The 22,933-nt window shown below is 38.7% G+C and overlaps 1 protein-coding gene across 2 annotated transcripts in view; it reads right to left on the bottom strand.

Moving 5' to 3' along the window:
* Slc25a13 (solute carrier family 25 member 13) overlaps nucleotides 1–22,933 on the bottom strand; it is a 198,168-nt gene that overhangs the window by 1,832 nt on the left and 173,403 nt on the right. For both annotated transcript variants that reach the window (XM_010603394.2, XM_010603396.3), the window contains one exon: nucleotides 7,304–7,442. In XM_010603394.2, the coding sequence (XP_010601696.2) occupies nucleotides 7,304–7,442 (139 nt within the window). The remainder of the gene's footprint in view (nucleotides 1–7,303; nucleotides 7,443–22,933) is intronic.

Genomic DNA, 22,933 nt, shown 5'->3' with positions numbered 1-22,933 from the left:
GGCCTTGGAAAGAAAGAGAAGCAACCAATGCAATAAAAATGCCCACTTCACTGCCTTCCTGGGAAACGCAGCCATGATGCTCTGCACACCTGCTCTCCTCTGCTCCCCTAGTGCCCCAGTTTCACGTGTTATGTTTCTAGTCTTAAATACTTCAATGATGTTAAGGAATTATTTATCAATAACACTACTTCAAGTGGTTGAGAATAAATAGAGGAAGTGGTTTTTAAAAATATTTTTTTTGCTTTCCTGTTGAAATCAGAACCTTGCAAAGTTTATTAGGTCTGAGTTTTTAGAGGTGAAGCTTCTTATTACTCGTTTCCTCTTCATGGCTTTCTGGCTGCTGGCAATCACAGGAGGCGCCTTCTCACATACTCCACCACCCTCACCTCCAAACCCCAACCTCTCCCTTCTACAAAAAAGCATTTACTGATAACTAAACAACCACTGTGTGCCTATGGGGTACAGATAACACTTCAGGGTTCTTTTTTTCCAAAACCTGGTATCTCCAGAAAAATGTGAAAGAAGCTTTAAAATTTATATTGGATGATAATCAATGAAACAGGAACAACAAAATCTCTCCCAAAGTTACCAATGGGAAATTTTTCTACAGTCATTCTATCCAAAATGGGGCAGATCCATGTTTAGATTTTCTAAAAGCGAGACTGTACTCAGAAGACACTGTCTCTTATGGTTTTATTACTTTTCCATTATGAACCTATTCCAAACCAAACTGGTCAAGTGCAGATGCATAAATCTCCTTTGCTTTTTTTAAGGCTTAATAATTCTGTAAGAATTTCTGTCCAAACCAACATGGTCTGGCTTATAACTACATCTCATCCTTCTAACAGACAGTTTTAAAGTCACAGTGTGAGTGGAGTGCATGTGTGTGTGTGTGTTTGGGTTAATCTACATACTACATGCCTGCATCTGTATTATTAAAGCAGTCATTTTTCCTCTTCTAGCTTTCCTCAGCTCAAAACATTAAGTAACAGTTGTTATAAAATGCACCACAATTTTGCATGTAAAAAACACACTTTATGTCTAGTGCTTTACTTGGTAAATCACACTGAGTTTTCTAGTGGCTTGCAGGAATTATTTTAACTTTAAGCCAGGAATTTATCCTCTAACATAATGGAAGGAAACATGAAAAATGCTTAGAAACCTACTGTGTTCACACCACTGATTCTGTTTTACTTCCTGGTTTAGAAAGTGTGTAGCCAGCAATCTGCTCTAGATGCGCAATGAAATCCTTACAGTTATGGGCAGGCGAGCTCAAATATGAATGAAAGACATGAGAGCAATAAAATGGGTGAGAGGTTCCCCTTCTGTTGGAGTTTTCATAAATAGTTTCCTGTCATGATGAGAGAGGTACTGGGAGATGAGCTATCGGAATAAGAATTACAAAAGAAATGTGAAAGTTAATGAGTTATCTGACAAGGACTGGTATTGTGGGGGATGCTGGAAATAGGGCAACCTGAACACAACTCCTGTCCTCAGTTCCCACATCTCCCCAGCGGGTGGCTATCTCTCTGGAGACATTTCTGGTGTGAGGATTTGTTAATCTGGAAAACTGCATCAGGCTGTGCCACAGCGTGGCTGGGACAGCAGGAACTGGAAGAAGGCTGGCCACCTGAGAGCTGCTGGTTTTCAGGGCCAAGAATGGCCAACATCTGATTGAATTTTCCTAGTTCTTCCTGGTTTGCACAAGGCTAAAAAACCATTCTGGTGACGTGGTTTGGGCCTTCTCCATTCCTACCGACAGGGGGCGTAAGGAGTACGATGGGGAGGAGTCTGTGTCCTGCAGCCGGAAGGGCACCCCAGCCCACTCTTGAATGGAGACAACTGTGCAGCCCTGACGTTCCCACCACCTCTGTAACAGCAGCGATGCCATGCAGAGGATGCTCTGCCAATGAAAACAACCGCAAGCCTTCAGGGGGCCAGCAATGGACAGCAGATCGTACAGAACAAAAGGAATGTGACTGGCGATACAATTTGGAGGCCTGAGTCGTTCTTAATTTTTATGAGTATCTCAGCTGTATTTACAAACAATGTGCTTTTCTGTTTAAGGTTTAAAGGTTGACACACACTTGAGATCAACACTAGAAGTTTTCCTAATGTCCTTCATATCCTTGTCTATACTACCAGATATGTCATATTTTATGAGAAGCATGATGAAGTCCTGCATTAGGAATGTGAAAATACCACGATCTTGTCAGACTTCAAAATGAAATCTTTAACACAGACTGATGATTTGTGTATTATCACACACACAGAAATTGAGGATCTTTGTAGTATTTCACTAAGCATAAAATCTGCCTCTGAATGCTGTTTTTAACTTTCACATTTCATTTAGTCTGAAATTAATATTTCTATGCTTGCTTACTGTTGCTATTTGTCTCGTATAGTTTTCAACCTGTTCTCTTTCAAATTTTCTATGTCGCTGTTTTTAAAAAATTTTGGATGATTGGATTTTCTTTCAAAATATTGGAAATTGTTTTACAAGGAGCATTAAACCCACTACCACTCATTGAGGCTATTGGACTCATTTCTGATGTTATGTATTACACTATTTTCTTTTTTTCTAGTTACTTCCCTTTTGATCTTCCCCCTTTCCTGACTAAATATTACTTAAATAATGCACATATCACATAAGAATTCATGACAAGGTGTTCAACTTATCAGCAGCGGCTTCCTCTTCCAGCAAGGAGATTTCAGTGACCTTCTTGGACAAGAAATGCACATACCAAGTCAGCAATAATTTAGGCCTGCTCACAAGTGTTACTTCTATTTATCTCTTTCACATGTCCCACATTGTTCTTCTTCTTATATACGCTTCCTTTTGTGCAGAGAAGGTTTGTGAGGGGTAACCTTGGAGTCCTTGCATGTGAGAAGCACCTATTGTCTTCCCTCCTGAATGCAAATGTTCCTGGGAATACAATCATGGTCCTTTCCTTGGCAGGTATCCAGGCAACTCTTATTAAGTAGATTTCAGACCTCCTGCATTAATCGTACTGATCTCTTAAATTCTCTTACTTTTCTTCTCCATATTTTTTTGTTCCACATTCTAGAATTTTTTCCACATCCTTATTTTCCAGATGTCTAGCTTGGTCTTTGATCACAAAGACCCTATCATTCAGAACTATCTCTGGATTTTAAATTTTGGCAATCCTTTCATTAATTTTCAGGAAAGCTTCCTGACTGATTATTCCTTTCAAATCTCTCTGAGGACCCTAATTATAGTTCTTAAAAGTTCCCTTCTGTTCCCTGAATTGCCTGTTTGCTCTGTAATTCTTCATTTCACTTACCTTGTTGTTCCTTCCTGAGGACCTCTGCCTGTCTCCTGACACTCAAGTTCAAAGGATAGGATGATTAGGGTTTTATATGCGTTCGTGGGTGGCATCTACCGTACTTTAGGTCAGCTGCACCCATAGGCCTCTCTCCTGAATAAGAGGGTCTTCTACACAAGGGCCTAAGGAGGCTGGCAGGGTGGAAGATTGCTGAGCTGCTGAAATGTCGAGAGCTTCATGCTACAGAATTTATTTTCTCTTCCTCTGGGGGAAAATCGCCTTTGGTATATGCTTTTGCGCATCTGTGGTAAAGGTCTGGAATTACTGTAACCCATGCCCTGCTTTCTTTTATTTCCCACACCTGCCCTTTCCAGCCCCCCCGCCCCTTTAAGAGCACAGTGCTGGACTTTTAACCTGCAGCAAGTGTTGCCTGAGTAAAAGCCTCAAGGTTGGCTATCCTGCCTCATGATTCACCCTAGTATCTCCACCTCCACCCAGGAATCCTATCTGTTCACTCAGAGCCTGCAATGCTCTGGCTCAATTCTTACAGTAGGAGTTTTCCCTGTCAGTGTTCTGAGCTGTAGCATCATTCGGTCAGTCTGAGTCAATATCATGTTGTTTCCTGTGTGCTGAGTGCTGTGCTACCTTTTTATAGGGCCAATAAAGAAAATAAATTATATATATATTCTGACATTTTTAAGGTACTTTGCAGGAGAATGAGATAGATGAGCATGCTTAGTTCATTACTTTGATACAATAGCTCTATTACTTTTTATTCTTAAGGACCTAAGAATTGCACTTAAATGATCTTAAACTTTATGGTCACATAATTAACACATATGTGCCATTGGTACTTCTCTCCTACTTAATGTTTCCTTATATATATTCTGACATTTTTAAGGTACTTTGCAGGAGAATGAGATAGATGAGCATGCTTAGTTCATTACTTTGATACAATAGCTCTATTACTTTTTATTCTTAAGGACCTAAGAATTGCACTTAAATGATCTTAAACTTTATGGTCACATAATTAACACATATGTGCCATTGGTACTTCTCTCCTACTTAATGTTTCCTTGTTCCCACCTTAGAAACCCATTGTGGGCTGGGGATTTAGCTCAGCGGCACTGCTGCCTGCCTTGCAAGCAAGCGCGAGGTCCTGAGTTTGAGCCCTGATAGGAAAAAAAACCCAAACACACTGAAAAGCAAAAAAACCAAAAAAACAAACCCCATTGCTCTGCTATTGCACAGTGGGAGCTGAGACCAAACACACTTGTGAATACCACAGTGAGACCAAATCTGTTTATAATGGTGATGGAGAGTAACACAAATGTTCAAAGATTTGGTCAATCTTTCACAATTGAGAGGCTGATCAAAAGGGGAATATTCTTAAATCAAACTAAATTTGGGCCTGAGAAGGCTCCGTGGAGTCCTCATTAAAGAATGGCAATGTAACCCAGTATGTAAACAACCGGAAGTCTAGCTTAGCAATTTTCTTTTATAATAAATAGCTGAGTCATTGCCAATCAAAGCAGCCCAGCTGGCCACTAGCTGCCTTCGTACCACATTTCTGCTCTGTGTGTGTCACTTCCCCTTTTCAGCCCCAGCCGCGCGCTGGACCTGGTGGCCACGAGAGTCACTCTAGCCCATTCTGGGTCTCAGGACTGCACAATCTGCAAATTGTTCTTCTAAAATGTTTGCGAAAGCAACACAATCAATCACATACATATGACCCTTTCCGTATCTATGAATATGCAATGAACAGCTTTTAGAGAGAACCTGGAATTAGAATTTAGTTTAAACTAATTGAAAGGCAAGACTCTCACCACAGTTTGACTTGTTCTCATATCTTATCACCCTGATAAAAGAAAGTCTGGTAACAGATCACTCTCTGAGATCTAAGAAGCAGCAGGGATATTTTACTTGATATTATCACAAACTATACTGAAATAGTATTCATTAATTAAAAAGTACCACGCTAATGACACAGAATTAGAATTTGGCCTCTTAATTTCAGGCTTTCATTCTGAAATATTTTGGGGAATGAACAAAAGTCACATATCCATTAACCTTGCTCTACCCATGAAATATCAGAGTAGATGTTCCTAAATGACAATGCTAATTTAAAAAATTTTTTTAAATGCTAGATCACAAAAATCTTACAACAAATAATATTCCCTGTTAACTAACATTCACCTCTGTTAAAAAGCTGCATATTACTGAAGAAACTAATCTCAAGACTAATCAAATTTCCATTAGTGACCGTACTTATCAGATAAGCAGAATTATTATCAAAACAACACAATCATATTCATTTAATCACAGATCTAACCTTATTTAAAAATAGGGCTGTTCAACAATAACAACAAAATATGCATATATCCTGTAAGGGACCAATCTGGACATGGTCTATCTAAAAATAGTTATGAGACACCTGTTCCTCATGATAAGTAAGTTGGGGGTTACTACTATTCCCTGGAGTTGCCTGAAGTTGCACTACATAGGAGGACTTCTACATTTTGAAGTAGGCTTTTTCCCCAGAAGGCAGCAGGACCCTGGGATGTGCTTCCTCAGGCTCCCGCATACTTGCCGTCCCATCTCCCAGGAACCCCGTGTCCTCCCTAGGCCACTGTGAGCGGCACACCTCTGGGTCCTTGTCTGCTCAGCTCCCACCAGGCTGGGTACTTAGCAGCTGACTCTCTGGCTTCTCCCGTGGCATCAGCTAGCTGCTCACCTCCACATATAGCATTTTCAAAGTTTATCTCGTAACAAAATAATTACTAATGAGAAATGTTAATTCAAATACATTTTTGGCAGCTTAATTTGGATTTTCAGGAGTGTAAATAAGATCCAAATTGTATAACTGACAATGTGAAATAGGAAGAAAAGGGCTAAAGGTGTAGGGGAAGTGGGAAGGGTAGGGGAAAGGAAATAAGGGACAAGAAAAAATATGAGAAAAGGGAAAATGGAAACAAAGTCTTTGTAAATAGGGGAGGTTGAGGGGGTGAAGGAAGGGCACCGGTATGGGGAAAAATGAGACCCAAGATCTATCACATAAGGGTACAAGATCCGAATGATAAATGTAACTGTACTGTATACCTAAAATGTACCGATAAACTCAATAAGTACTGAAAAAAAATTATTTGGATTTTCACATAAATAATCATTTGTAAATAACGGAAGCATCATTTCTAATTTTCTAATATTTATTTCTATTACTTGTTTTCATATTTTACCACATGGCCTAGAAACTTTGAAACAAAGCTGAAAAAGGAGAGAAAGGAGACGTCTTTCTCATCCCTGACTTTCTTGATAATGGTAGTTATGATGCTAGTCATTAGCTTCTGCTAAGAATGCTTATTACTTGTTATATAGTTTTAATAATATATATATGAGGCCTCCAAGTTTGTAGCTAATCCATTCTTTGAAGAAAACAATATGACAAATGATGTCTCATATTTCCCATTACACAGGGAAGACGGATAATGCAATGAACGGAAATGCTCAGCATTAAGTACGGCCCCTTCCCTCCCTTCCTTCCCCTTTTCCTCCCTCCCTCCCTGCTCACCCTCCCTTACTCTTTTCTGTCTCTCTCCCCTCTTTCCTCTTCTTCTCCTCTTTCCTCTCTGAATATTTTATTCAGACATTTTTAAAGCACAAATATTCCAATTATTAAAGCATCTGGTTGCATCATCATTGTTATGCTATGAAGTGAAATTATTAAATATAATGAGACATGAATCGGGATTCATAGACCACAAAAATGAACCAATAGTTGAGATCTTTTTATGAGTTAAGAAATTAAATTTCTCGAATATCTAATATGCCAGAATAGAGGCTAACGTAATACCGTTTCTCACAAGCTGGTTGAAGCAATCTATAACCATTTCGTATGGACCCTGTCAAAAGACGTTAGCAAGACTGCCAGCACTGGAGCAGGTTGTATCTGGAGGCTGGGGACAGTGGAGTTTGGGGATGGTTGGTGGGGAAGTAACAGTTCCATGCAGGACACTCACCAGCTATGGCCCCAGCTAACAGCAGGCTCCCAGGGCTAATCTGCCCATCTTCATTTGCAAAGGAAGCCTTCACATGAGCGTAACACGGGAAGTAGATGGCTGAGAAAGGAATGTCCCGCAGGAAGCATGCTTTGGCGCCCTGTGCATTTGCAAAGGAAGAAAAACCACGTGAAACACACAACCCATTGAGAAGATCAAGCTTCTTTGGAACTCACCTCAGAACAAAATACTGCTAGAGAAGACCAAATCTGTGCTCACAAACTGAAAGGGGAACAGTAAAAATAATCCTAGTTCTTTAAGTAACAGGTCTGAATCTTCTTTTTTAAAATAAAGTTAATTCTGTTGCACGTTGCATGATACTTATTCTAATGCTAAGATATGGACTACACCGTTTTTGGAACTCTGCCCTGACATCCTTTTGGGTCTCTACTGCTGGCAAATCACTGGCATCTCAAGGAAGATCTGTTTGCTGGTCTCAAAGATGACAGAAGGCAAAAATCAAGAAGTCTCTTTGCTTACACACTAGAAAGTAAACAAATTAAGACAGGTGGAGGGGAAAGGGGCCCAATTTTTGTATTATTTGAGAATCTTATGAAAGTTGGAATCTTTCCCAGAAAATATTATACAAACATAAAAAATTCTTTATCTTTTGAGGGAGTTCATGGAATTGCCTCAATTTATTCACATAATTATTCACTTTCCAGGGTACATGATAAATGCATGTTGTAAAGCCTTAAGATATTTACAATAATTCTGACATATTTAAGAACTGTGTGCAGAACAATTAGCTCCTACAGCAAAGTTTTCACCAAATAATTTCTGGTGCCAAAATAATGCCACATGGAGGCCCTGAGAATTGATGAGTATGCAGAAATATGATATAATATTATAATGAAAACCACAACACATATATTGTGCTTTGGGTAGGCTGAGCGAAAAGGAAATCACCACTTTTCAACGCTTAATGATTTAATACCATTTCTTTCACAGGTTTCTAATACCTAAAATTTCCACCGAATACAGAAATTCTGAAAAGAAAATAAGGAATCCATGCAGATTCAACAGATCCAACCATGTAAAAGTGACATTTACTAGGTCTAGTAGGCTGGACCTTGGGAATTTCCGCCCAATGATGGTTTCAGTCTGTCAAAGCTACTTAACACCACACATCTGTACTGTAGCTTTAGATTTTTTTGGCATTCACATTTCCCTCCTGACTCAATCAGATTTCAGGTTAAAAAACCTTTAGTCTTTTTCATATGAATTACTATTAACTCAGGTCTACTGCAACTTAATTAATTGTCTTACACAAGTAACATAAGTAAGACTTTTTATTTCAGCCTATTAAATTTAATTCTAGTGTGAATCATCCTTCAAACAGAACAAATGCTTGCAATCTAGACTCTGTCAGGCTGGCTACTCACAGTTCATGCCCTGTGAAAGTATTTTCAAAGGGCCAATTCAACACACTGCCTTTTAGCCGATGCATCTGTGTTTTTTCTACCTCAAACTGCAAACATTTAATTCAATTTAGGAACCACATTAATCATCATAATTGAGCTCCTCATTTTATACAAGTGCAAACTGAGGTCCAGGACAGTTAACCTACCAACTGGATATGAACTAAGGGCCATGCCCACGGAGTATTCAGAGGACACTCAGGACTCTACGAGTTTTTCCCACCTTTCCCATTTTTTAAAAAAAGGGGAAATAGGACGGTACAATATCAAATCCGTACACAGCATCCAGTTCTCTCCTTATGATTAGTTTTCCAAAAAGTTGTGACTCGGTTAGTGGATAGGGTAACGATGTTATCCTTTAGTTTCTCACTTTATCTTCCTTTTCCCTTTTTGCCTTTATTAAGGCTTCCTGGAATTTCTCCTTGCTATTTGTCCATGTACAGACTTTGTCCAGAAGACACTGAAACTAGGTATCAGATAACCCAGTGATGGCCAGCCTTTCAGAGATGAGTGTCCAAACTGCAGGCCCAAATCCACTGATCGCAAAGTGCCAATACTGCAATTAAACCTGAATACATTAACATCTTTTGTCTTAAAAGAAGAAATAAGATGTGTGCCACAGGTTCGCCAACACTGAGCAATTCAAATAAATATCAGTTAAATTTTCATGTTTGGCTCTCTTAATACAGTAAAAAGCGTAATTGTACTATGGACTTTCTAAGCAAGCTATTTACAGCAATTTTTTAGGTTGGAATAGTTCTTTGCAAAGTTGTGCTTCTTTTTTTCTGTTGTCATTGTTGTTTTGAGACAGGGTCTCACTGTGTAGTTCAGACAATCCTTAAACTCATTACATAGCCCAGGCTGGCCTTAAACTTGTGATGATCCTCCTGCCTCAGCCTCCCGAGTGCTGGGATTACACGTGTGTGCCACCATACCATACATACCGGGCCAAACTGTGCTTATATTCATTAATTTTTAATATTGTTTGCATTTACAGAAAGATCTCAATCTGTGCTTGTCTAATTTCTTTGCTGGTAATATTTTCCTTTTTAGGTATTTCTCTCATTACAAAATATAAAGTGTTTATCTAGGCTCATCTTCTCCAGTCAAAAAGAATTACTATGAGTAAACATTCTGGAACACCCTATAAGAGGAATATTAGTAACAGTCCCAGAGCTGAGGCCATGTTGGAGAAGTTTGGGGGTAGGCCCTTTTTCTCCTTAAATGTAGTCTATGGATTTTGTTTTGTTTTGGCATGATATGATCAAATATCTGTATTATTCATTAGTCACGTTGCCCACATTTCTTTTCTACTTGTTTCAAAAGTTGTCCCACCACCTTTGGTCTTGGGGTGTTCTGTGGATCATGACCAGTGTTCTCATCCTTGGCCATGCTTTGTAATGGCCTGACTCTCCCAGTTTCCTCTCCCTGGTAAGCCTGATGGGTCTCAAATGAAGCTATCAATGTCACCCTCATTTGATCATTTGAGGCCTACCTATCCCTCTGCATCTTCTTTAATGACTGCTAGGCTGGAGAAACTAACCCCTTTTGTGCCACCTCTTCATTTAAACCCCCGGTTCTAACATTTCCAGGGAGATCTTTTACGTGAAAGAAAGAGAAGGGTGGACAGCACTTGGCTTTAGACTATCTACATTTTTTCAATCTTGCTCTGTGCTTTCTTCATGCTTTTATCCATGTCAGCATTGCCTGATTGAGATTATAAACCGCCAGGCAACTGGGACTATTGTCTCATTTAATTTATAAATCACTTAGCAAAATTTCTAGCTGTCAGCTGGGTCCTAAGACATGTTGCTGAAAACAGTGATTTCTGCTTTGCCAATTCCCACAGGAAAAAGCAACTGAAAAGAGACAAGAGAGGCTTTGGAATATTGTATAATATCAGTTTCTGCAACAATTGATCACTTCCTAGAAAAATAATTTAGAAAACAAAGCCTTCAGTTTCCCCAACAAGGATATATTATTTCTTAGGGATACAATAAAGCCTGTGAGAAAATACTAGTTTTATACCGGAATGTTAATGTTGAAAATAAAAGGCAAACGAGATGGAGATTTCATCTGTCTTACACTATGTGGCTTCAATATGATCAGAAGGCCTCACGCAGGAAGACTAGACCCAGAATTACAAACACCCCTGAGACTCAGGAAGAGTAAGCGCACAGCAAGAAGTTTCTCAGGAAGGAGCCCTCAGTGCCCCACCATGAGACCTGATCACGACAATAAGTCAGTATCGCGGTGAAGAGTGCGCAGTCAGACATAAAATGAAATCCAAGGGATGTCTGGAAACTCTAGACGGCTGAGAAGTGGCTTGATCAAAAATCAAACATACAACATGCCTGGGGAAAAGGTGGAGCTGTACTGTGAACACTGAAGGGAAAGAGGCAGGAATATGTTGTATTTTTCCTATGAGGAATCAGGCAACATGGTCAAATAATTTATGCAAACCAAATCAAATATTATGGTATGTAAGAGGTCTTAGGAAAAAGAGGAATCAATATATATCATGTACAGGTACAAACTTCCTTTGATGAATGTGATCATTATGTATATTTAAATTGTACCAATAAAATTATTTTACAAAAAAGAAGGCTTATGTTTCTGATAACCTGAGAAAAGGGAAGAAATGGAAAAGTCAGGAAGAAACAGTATTTGTGGGCTAGGCACCACCTTTGCTCTGCAAAGGCAGAACAGGAAGTTAAAACTTTTAATCACACCAGTTTCCATCTTCCAACATAGGAAGACCAGCTGGCAGATGTCTCCCTCTATCATGGTGTACTCGTGTGAAGAGCAGGAAATCTTCCAGTCGAAAGCACCACAGGCCATTTTCCTCAAAGAAGTGGAGGGACTGGAAATTTCAGAATAAGTAAAGTAGGAACTATGAAAGCTCTGTGTAAAGTACCTGCTGCTGTGTGCTGCTGTGTAAAGGGCAAGTGAGATTAGGAAGGCTCTCCTGGTTGTCTGTTATCCTGCAGTCCAACACCTGCTCAGGTGCCTCCGTGCAGCAAACAAATCTCCAGCTGAGTCTGGAGGGGCCTCTACCACTCCTGAACTCTAGGCATCAAAGCCTGATTCCCATGGAAAACCAACTTCAAGAAGGGCTGGAAAAAAGGCACAGATTTATTAAATGTCCCTGGCCTCCTTTTCCTCCTCACTTTCTTCAGGTCTCAGGCACAAAGGCAGGTGCCAATTTGCAAGGCCGCCTTAGGCAATCCCTGACCTGTTGCTTGCACACAATGAAAAGGAAGCAGGATGTTAAAGCGGCCTTTAAAGTTCTAAAGGTGAAAAAGTTTCTCTCCCAGATTCCTTGATAAATCTTTCACTTTGTGCCGGAACACCTCTTCTCCAGTCCTACATCAAAAACATAAACCTGTTTGACTTGAATTCTACTTGCCTGGGTATAATTTTTACTAAGTGATCAGCCATTCTGAACAAGAAATTGCAATGAAGGGAAACATTCTGGGCTGTCCTAGAGTCTGCTCTGGAAACACAGAAATATTTACTTTGGTCATTAAAAAATTAATAAATTAAAGTGTGTGTTGCTTAACATACACCTTTAAATCTTCCTGCTCTATATGAAAACCTCACATTTTCTGGCCTTAAGCCTTTTCATTTTACAGGTTCCCTGGGCAGCCCTTAGACATTCTCTGGTAGTCCCTTCATTTCCTTTGTACACATAGTAAAATCACTTGGGGAAAATGAATAAATGCAAACTACAATCTTACTAATTCTTACTATTCATTAAAGTTCTCTTTCTCCAAAGGAGAAAATTATTATTGGGTTGTTTTTTTTTAATAAAAGGCCTGCTAATATACCAACAGGAACAATAAAAAGCATCTCCGGCAGACCCTATTTGAGACTCTGGCTGCACTCCAGTACTGCAATGTTCTCCTGCCCACACCATCGTTCTGTGAGGTGTAGGAAAGCCTCTTTAGGGGGAGGACTTACTGCACTTCCTGGTCAACAGTCCACAACTCACAGAGCCAATTAGGCCCAGAGACTGGCTACAGTGTCATCATGGCAGGAGAATCATTTACTTTGCTTCTCTTGCCTTTTTGATGTGGACACTGCTGAAAGCCCATGGGGGCTTTAATCAATTCTTAGATCGCAAGAATTATCCACTTGAGTTTACTCTGGCAGCACCGCTGGGTAGCGGTTGTCAAATGATACAACATGATAAGATCTCTCTCTTTCTACACACACACACACACACACACACACACACACACAAAGACACACAGAGCTGTCTCTAATTCTCCTATGCCTTTTTTTTCCTTTAAACTCTAAATTCTACATCTTGGATGATATACAGTAACACCTGCCCAATCAATCCAGTTAGGAAAAAAGAAAAGAAAAGCTGGTCCTGAAGGATGGTGCTGATAATGAAGTCAGGGCCAGGGCAAATCTTTTTGCATGCTAATTCCTGCTTATTCTAGTAGTACCTGCAAATATAGCTCTAAACAGACTACTTCTAATACAGGGAAAGGTAATTACACTCACAAAGGCACCTCTGTGTTGGGCTGGGCACCAGGAGCCAGCAGGTCTGGGAGAGAGAGGCTTAACAGAAACTCCAGTGGTGAATGCACATTGTCTACCATGGAGGAAAATGACTGACTGGGGGACCCTGCCGCACTCAGGATAACAGTGGTGCACCTTGTCTGCGAAGGTTATTTAATGCTTCTGGCCCCTGTCTTCAGAGCCACCTTGAGTTTTCTGCCTTACAAGTTTAGAATTTATCTGGCATGTATAACTGCATATTTTGATCCTAGAGCTACAAACAATGGGCATCATGTCATGTCTTGATCCCTCAGCATTACTCTTGGTTTCCCCCAAATGAATTAACCCTTATGAACACAGCACTGGAGCAGGTCTCCTACCCAAAAAAGGTACAGTTAGACCTTGTTGGCTGAGGCTTTACGAGGGTTCTTTACGAGGGTTTCACCATCTTGCTGAGAAACATCACTAGGGCCAACACCTGTTACCATGATTGCCACTGGTATTAAAACCAAGTAAGTGAGCCAACAACTGAAGAATTGTCATCAGTGAGCATGGAAACGACTTCAGTTTGAATATAGAAAGTGAGTGCCTACTATTTGGTTTTAGAACATTCTTTTCTCATTTCACTGTAGTTCTAAAAAATGTCACGTTGGCAACTCTAGTTATTTTTCAGGAGATGCCATTTTGCCAGTCCTAGTTCTCGAATGTTCTACTACTGTACATTGTTTTGCCATCAATGACATTATCTCTCAGATGGAATGTATTCCCCTGAAGTGGCACAGTGTTTCTTACATGGAACTTTTGTCTCTGAGCTGCCTGTCATGTCACCTCAACAAAACTAATCTATAAGTGTCCCATTTTTTTTTGTTGTTGTTTTCTTTCCTTCCTCCCCCAACTTATCTACATCATTACCTGCAATGTCTATTTCTAGTCAGTGCTTACTCTGGAATTTTAATATGCTTAATTTATTATACTCTTTGTTATCTTCCCATTCTTCCTATAAAATACACACTCTTTAGGGCACTGAAAATCATCTCCCATTTTGTGATTATGAATTTTGATTTCAGCTTAACAATACTAAGTATTTATAGTGACATATACATTAGCTGGGGTAATGCTACTTGGAAACATTTACTGCTGTCTTTGCCTTCATTTCTTTTACATTTCTGTTCATTTCATATCCACCTAGAATAATTACTTTTTACCTAACAGATATTCTACAATTCACTTTTTAAGGCTTTATTGGTGATATGCTTTCTGCATTTTGCCAGTCTAAGAAAAGTCTTGCCAAGCACGGTAGTGTATGCCTGTAATGCCTAGTATGAGGAGGCTGAGGCAGGAGAATTCAAGTTTGAGGCCAGCCTGGACTACTTAGTGATTTCAAAGTTAGACTGGCAAACAACCAGAGCCTGTGTAGAAAAACAAACAAACCAACCTTTCCCCTAGTCTTATTTTAACCTTGTTCCTAAAATATACTTTACAGGGTATAGAATTGTAGGTTGAAAATTATTTCTTCCATACACTGAAGACACCTTTCAACTGTCTTCTTGCTTCTACTATTCCAGTTCCTGTGTTAGCTGTCAGTTTAGCTCCTGTCCCTATGAAGACCTGTTTAAGGCTTTCTCTTTAGCTTTCATGTTCAGCAGCTTTATTGTGATAAGTCTAATCTGGGTTATTTTAATCTATTCCACACTTGCAATCTATTGTACTTCTTGAGTCTAATGGCTTTCATTAGTTCTGAAAAATCTTCAGCCGTGAATCAAGGTCCTTACCTTCTGGTTTTCTTGTATCTACCTATTAGACCATCTTACACTTTTCTTTATGTCTTAATTTCTTTCTTTCCTCAGAAATGCATTCTGGATACTTTTTTATCTCCTAGTTCATGAAATCTATCTTCAACTGTGTTCACTTTGCTATTAAAGCAATCTAGTGAATTTAAAATTTTAATTATATTTTTATACTTTTAAATTTTTAAAACAAATTAACAACACTCATTTTTTCTGATAATTCCAAATTTTAAATCTTAAGTGTGAAATGTTTCCTGTTGTTTCCGTTATCTCTTCAAGTGCCTTTCCTTGTGTAACTGGAGATTTCTTATTGTGAATTATAATCTTCCTTAGAACATTATCTGTGAGAATTCTTTGAGGTGTGGGCTGAAGGTGGGTTGCTGTAGATAGCAATTTTATTTGCTTTTTTCAGGCACACAGGATCAATATCAATGAAAAATATTTAAAAATAAATTTCCACTATGGAGTTTCTCTTATCATTAGAGACATACAAACTCAGCCTGAAAAACTAAGTGAGATCAGCCTGGATTTCCTGAGTTTTAGGGGAGGATTTCCTCTCAGCCACCTTTCTTCTTCCTCTATTAAGAAGCAATGCAACTTTCTTTACAATCTAGGAGTGGAAGGAGAGATGTTCTTTTACCCACCCATTGAAGGTGGAACTCTTTGAAGTTTCAGATTTCTAAGGCAGGATCTTTAGGACAGGAATAAGGCAGAACAAGAGTGTGCCTAGGGTAGAAACTTCAGCGAGGCACTTACTATGAAGGCTGGGCATGGACAGGTTTAGCATCAAGAGGTAAATGCCTCCTTCAATTTTGGAACCTATGTGCCCTGTCTGACTTAGTCTTGCCACTATTCTTTTTAGAATTAATGCTCAAGTTTAAGTAAATGCTCACTTTATAGTTCTGCTGAATTCATCTCATTTTAGGCTTGAGTAGCCTGAATTTCCTTGGTAAAATACTTATTTGAGAAGGCTTTTTAAAAAAATACATTATCCTATATTTTAGTTGTTCTGATTGGATGATTGGTTCAAATACCTGGTCTGCCGGTGGAAAGAACCTGTGCCACTGAGAGGGGATGTACAAGGTGGTTGCTCATGACAGTGTCTCCTGATGAGTCTCCTTCAAAACATGTCATGACTATTCAGGCAATTCCCCCTGACAATCGCTTTTTTGTTGTTCTTCCTCTAGATGCAGACCACAAAGTTTGCAGGAGGGAATTTTGGAAAGTTCTTGCTGCCAACCTCTTCAGCATAGTCAGTGAGGGCCGTTTCTCTACAATGCTGATGATCATGGCTAATCGGCATTCCAGCTGTGCTTCAGCACTTTGTGTACACCCCTTCTGAACTCCCTTTCCTTAAAGAGGAGAATTTCTTCAAAGAAATGCCTATAAAAATGTATCATCTTAATTGTGGATATATATCTGAATTCTGCCAAAATAACACAATGCAGGAGCAAGAATCCAGGCTTTGTGACTGGAGACCCTGGGCTCAGATCATCTCTCTGCCACTTGACATGTGATGTTAGGCTAGGTTACCTCTACTTAGAATGTCTTACCTAAGTTTCTTCATCCATAAAATGTTAGTAACACACTAAACTTGAATGCAATGATTAATAGCAACTACCTTGTATAGTACCTACCAAAAGATCTTCAATAAGAGAAGATGGCAACTAGTATTATTAATGAAAAGTGCTGCCCTACTGGAACAGAAAATGGAACTAGCTAATAATGTATTTCTTAATTTGCAGCTGGGAAATGATTTGCGTGGTTTCACACTGAATCAGTAGAATTTGACATGTATTAGGTTAGGAGTCAATCTTTTATTTAGTGAAAGACAATACTATTAAATACATTAATATAAAATTGCTAAATAGATCATGCCCCATGTAGGCCACAGTCATGTCTCTTTAATTTTTTAGTGAGTTAGCACTTCTTAAACTGGACATTTTTTTTTAAGTGCACACATCAGTCAAAGTTAGGAAGCAGAGAATGCTTAAGAATGGCTTAGTAGAGGGCCAGGGATATAGCTCAGAGGTTCCGCCACCTGACCTGCAAGTGCAAGGTCCCAAGTTCGATCCCTAGTATCAAAAAAAAAAAAAGGCTTAATAGAAATACAAACATATCCATCACTTCTGGAAAATATATTTAGAGAAGTCTATGAACAATGGATTAGCAGCATCCATTTATATACTTGTTAACATGAAGGGTAATATAATATAGTCTAAAAGTTTATATAAAATGAAAAGTTCTGCCTTAACACTAAGAATCCTGTGGGCACTTGGCAATCAATCAATCAATCAATAAAACTGCCATAAGACTAATCCTGTGGGCACTTAGCAAATAAATAAATAAACAGAACAGAAATTAAACTATAAAAATGTTTGCCTCTTGAAAGATACCTGAAGCTTGGGGCTAAGAAAGTAATATTTTATTTACTCCATTGTGTCTAAATTTTCTGATAAACATTTTACTATTACAATAAACATTTTAAAGAATTTTATGGTACTAGATAGTATATTCACATTTTTCCATGTCTTCTACATCAAGCACTGTGAAAGTAATGATGCTTTATACATCTTTGTCACTCTAGCATCTGATGGAGCATGGAATACTTGGTGTGCGGAGAACAGCAAAACATACATTGTCTGCTAATATTTTTAAGACTTTTTTTCTCCTCTAGCTTGTTGATGATCTCAACTCCTTTGGGAACTACTTATAACAATATTGTTTTTCAAGGCATTTCTCTGTCTTGTGGTACTGAGGACTGAACTCGGGGTGTTCCCACTGAGCAATACCTCTCCCCTAAATTTGATTCAGACAGGGTCTCAAAAGTCATTAAACCTCACCTACTCTCCTGCCTCAGCCTCCCAGAGTGCTGGGATTACAGGTGTCTGCCAGCATATCCAGGTAAGGCATTTTCTTTTAGTTTGCTCTTCCACAGTCAAAACCAGAATGCCTAGCCTAGAGGGTGGTATTAATGGTACATTTGAAACTACTCAGGCCCGGGGCAGAGTGGAAGGAATTAGGTCTTTTTGTAAAGATACCTTAATTGGCATTCTATAATCCAAATAAGTAAGAGCTGGGCACGGTGATACATGCCTATAATGCCAGCTACTCAATAGGGAGAGCAGAAGGACTGCAGGTTCGAGACTAGTCTGGGCAACTTAATTAGATGGTTAAAAATCAAAAGAGCTGGGGATATAGCTCAGTGGTAGAGGACTTGCCTAGCATGTATGAAACCTGGACTCAATCCTCAGTACCACCAAAGAAACAAAAAGAAAAACAAAAAACAACCAGCATCATATATACTATGTGCCAAGTTCTATTTTACATGCTTCACATGATTATTTGGGTAAATTCCTCCAACAATCATATGAATATTTCACTGGAAATCTAAATTACCATTATACCATCACATGTTCTCTAGCTGGCTCAACAGTGCTTTACATGACACATCACGTTTCAAAGAGAGATGGGATCGAGCTGGAAAACCCTGCCTTGGCACTTAACTTACAAGATATGAACCTTGTACAAATTACCTAAACCTAGCAAGCCTTCCTTTCTTCAGTGGCAACTTCAAACTTAAAAAGAAATTCCTCAGGGCAGGTGTGCGACCTCCCCGACTGCATGCCACCATATTCAGTAAGGAAGGTAGCCGCACAGGCACCCTTGAAACACCCCCACGACCTGACCCCCCCCGCCCCACTCCATTCTCAAACCTCCTGATTGGGACAGTCCTTGGACGCACTCTGCAGAGGAATAGGTGGTCATGAAGGGTATTTTTCTGAGCTCCCAACTTTGAACATCTTTAAAGAAAGGGCAGGGGAAACCTGTAATAGAACTGAGTGGAGTTCAACCCTGTGGGTTGGGAAACTCAATTTAGGCCTTGTGGCCTGAGGGCAGTGTGAGTTGCGGGGACCTACCATTGGCTAGCCGAGACCAGGGGATTCGGTTCTGCACATGGCTGTACACGTGGTATAATATGACAACAGAGACATAGTCTGAAAGAGGCCCTTCAAATTCTTTTTTTCTTTTTTTTTTCTTTTCCTCATTCCACCCTAAAATTTCTTTCTTTTTTCTGTCCTCTTTCTCCAACTCAATCTCTTGCTCCACCATATTATCCCTCATCTCTTTTTATTCCTGCTCCTGCCCTAACTCAGACTTCTTCTTTTATTATTTTTTTCTTTTTTTCTTTATGTTCTTCTCTCCTGTCTTTTTACCTCACTCATCACTCTGTAGCTTCAAGGGAAGGCGAGCCTCTGTTACTGTTAAGGGGATATATTCTTGCAATTATTCCTGCACTCTGTCTATCCCCTTTGAACTTAATAGTTTTGTAAAGATAGGATGGTCATTCTACATCCTCTGGCTTCACTTCAAACCTTCTCCAATTCTTTCACTTACTCCTCTCATCCTAACTCAGTCTAAGCCCCCATCCTAAATGGTAAAGATGCTGTATTGAAAAGCGTATTCACTGCAAACATATTTTGGGCTGCTTCTTGATATTAATTTAATTCACATGGTTTAAAGGTGATAGATTAATGACTACCACAATGGGTCAATGTGCAAGCTGTGCTTGATCCTATTGGGCTGCTGAATGTATTAATTGGGATTAAGGATTGTGATTGATTTAATGAGTTGTTTTCTCTGATATTATGAAAATGAGGATGTCTATGAGTCATTAGAGACTCAAAAGCTAAAATGCAACTATATCAGGAAGATCTAAGTAATAGCCCAGAAATTAAACCAAGGACAAACCAACAACAAAAATAAAAATGAGAAAACACTTAAGCAAGACACAAAGACAGACTTCCAGTTCACCAATGGCAAATAGTAGGGCAAATGAGGATGAAAAGTCTGATAGTGAACCAGCAGGACACCCTGGACCACAAAACAGATCAATCAGGCTCTAGAAAAATTCAAATCAGAAATAATTTCCCAGTTAACCATAGAGATGACGAGCAAAATGGAAGTCATGATTCAAGACTCTAGAAAAGAAACTGACAAAAAAATAGATGAGCTCAAGACCATGATAGAGGCCATGAAGAGTCAGCATAAGAAATGGAAACAATGAATGCCCAACAGAGGAAATAAATGGAATCCATAAAATAGATTCAAACAGATATGCAGGAGATTAAAAACTCTACTGAAAGTGTATGCAACAGAATCAAAGATTGCAAAGATAGAATTTCAGATATAGAAGATAGGATCGCAGTCAGTGAACATGGAAAAAGAGGTTTCTCAAAAACAGTAAGGCATCATGAAAAATCGACCAACAAGTGCTAGATGATGCAAAGAAAAATAGCATAAGACTGATAGGAATCCATGAAATAGCAGGAGAAAACACAAATGACTTAAAAAAGCTCTTCACAGAATTAATGACAGAAAACTTCCCAAACAGAAGGGAAGAATTAGACATACAGATAAGTGAGGCATATATAGCTCCAACTAACCACAATAAAAAAAAAATCTACACCTAAACATATAATAATCAAGATCCCAGAAATCCAACAGATGAATAAAATACTACAAGCAGTAAGAGAAAAGAAACAAATCACATGCAAAGGAAAGTCCATCAGAATCACAGCGGACTTTTCAACACAAACCCTTAGGTCAAGGAGAGCCTGGAATGAGGTATTTCAAGTCCTAAAAGAAAACAACCTCCAACCTAGACTGATGTATCCTGCAAAACTCTCTTTCAAAATAGTCAGGGAAATAAGATACTTCCATGATAAAGAACACCTGAGAAACTTCACGAACACCAAATCAACACTACAAAGAATTTTAAACAATATCCTAGAAAAGGACAATGAAGGTCACAATACCATGAGGCCTAACAGACCAAATCAAATAGACAAGGCAAGAAACTAAAAGCAGAGGGGAGAAAAAGTAAAAAGAGCCAACAAAAGGACAATAACATGACAATAATAAGTCAGAATATATCAGTTATAACCATCAATGTTAATAGCCTCAATTCACCAATCAAGAGAAATACAGTGGCAGAATGGATTGAGAAGCAAAATCCAACAATATGTTGTATACAAGAAACACACCTAGTGCAAAAGGAAGCCTACAGACTGAAAGTGAAAGGATGGAAAACAATTCTCCACGCATCAGGGGCCCAGAAAAAAGCAGGGGTAGCAATCTTATTCACAGACAAAGTAAATTTCAAACCAAAACTCATTAAGAGAGACAAAGAAGGCCACTACATCCTTGTAAAGGGAACAATTCAAGAGGAAGAGATGACAATCATAAACATATATGCACCAAATATAAATGCCCCCAACTATATAAAACAATTATTAAGTAACATGAAAAATCAAATAAGCACTAACACAATTTTAGTGGGGGATTTAAATACTCCACTATCACAAATTAACAGATCATCTAGGCAGAAAATCAACAATGAAATAATAGAACTGAACCAAGCTTTGCAACACATGGACTTAATAGACGTCTATAGAGAATTCCAACCCCGCAAAATCAGAATATACATTCTTTTCGGCTGTACATGGATCATTCTCCAAGATAAACCACATATTGGCTCACAGAACAGGTCTGAATAAATGTAAAAGAATTGAAGTCATCCCCTCTATATTATCAGATCATAGTGCAATCAAGCTGGAGATTAATAGCACAAGAAACTGTAGGAACTTCACAAGCACATGGAAACTGAACAACACTCACCTAAACAATCAATGGATTATAGAGGAAATTAAAGGAGAAATTAGACAGTTTTTACAAATAAATGAAAATGCCAATATTACATACCAGGAATCTATGGGGCACAATGAAAGCAGTTCTACGGGGAAAATTCATAACATTGAACGCTCACACTAGGAAAACCAGTGTGAGCTCAAATAAACAACCTAATGATGAATCTTAGACTCCCACAAAAACAAGAGCAAGAAAAACCGAAAGCTCGAACAAGAGAGGAAATTATAAAGATCAGAACAGAAATCAATGCAATGGAAACTAAGAAAATGATACAAAAAATTAATGAAACAAAGAGCTGGTATTTTGAAAAAATAAATAAAATTGACAAACCCTTAGCTAATCTTATCAAAAAAAGGAAAGAAAAGGCTCAGATCCATGGAATCAGGAATGAAAAAGTGAAGTCAGAACAGATCCAAAAGAAATCCAGAGGATCATTAATACCTACTTTGAGAACCTGTACTCAAATAAAATGGAAAACACAGAAGAAATGGACAGATTTTTACATACTAATGAATTACCAAAGTTGAACAAAGAAGATTAAAACATTTCAAACACCCCAATTACAGTCAGTGAAATTGAAAATGTAATTAAAAATTTACCAACAAAGAAAAGCCCAGGCCCTGATGCATTCACTGCTGAGTTTTATAAGACATTTATACTGCCTTTACTCTTCAAACTTTTCAATGAAATCGAAAGGGAAGCTATACTTCCAAATTCATTCCTGGAAGCAAGTATCACTTTGATTCCCAAACCAAGGAAAGATGCAGCTAAAAAAGAGAACTACAGCCCAATCTCCTGAATGAATATAGTTGCAAAAACCCTTAATAAGATACTAGCAATCAGAATACAGAGGATTATCAAGAAGATCATCCATCCTGACCAAGCTGGATTCATTCCAGGGATGTAAGGGTGGTTCAACATATGAAAGTCAATAAATGTTACACACTATATTAACAAAGTCAAGGACAAAAACCATATGATCCTCTCAATAGATGCAGAAAAAGCATTTGATAAAATTCAAAACCCATTCATGATAAAAACCCTGCAAAAAATTGGAATAGATGGTCTATACCTCAACTTAATAAAGGCTATTTATGAAAAACCAACAGCCAACATCATATTAAATGTCCAAAAACTGAAAACCTTCACGTTAAAATCAG

The sequence above is a fragment of the Fukomys damarensis genome, unplaced genomic scaffold (genome assembly GCF_012274545.1).
Source record: "Fukomys damarensis isolate Sample0158 unplaced genomic scaffold, DMR_v1.0_HiC HiC_scaffold_4, whole genome shotgun sequence".
NCBI lineage: Eukaryota > Metazoa > Chordata > Mammalia > Rodentia > Bathyergidae > Fukomys > Fukomys damarensis.
The sequence above is the reverse complement of the archived record's forward strand: the minus strand, read 5'-3'. Positions and strand labels throughout refer to the sequence as shown.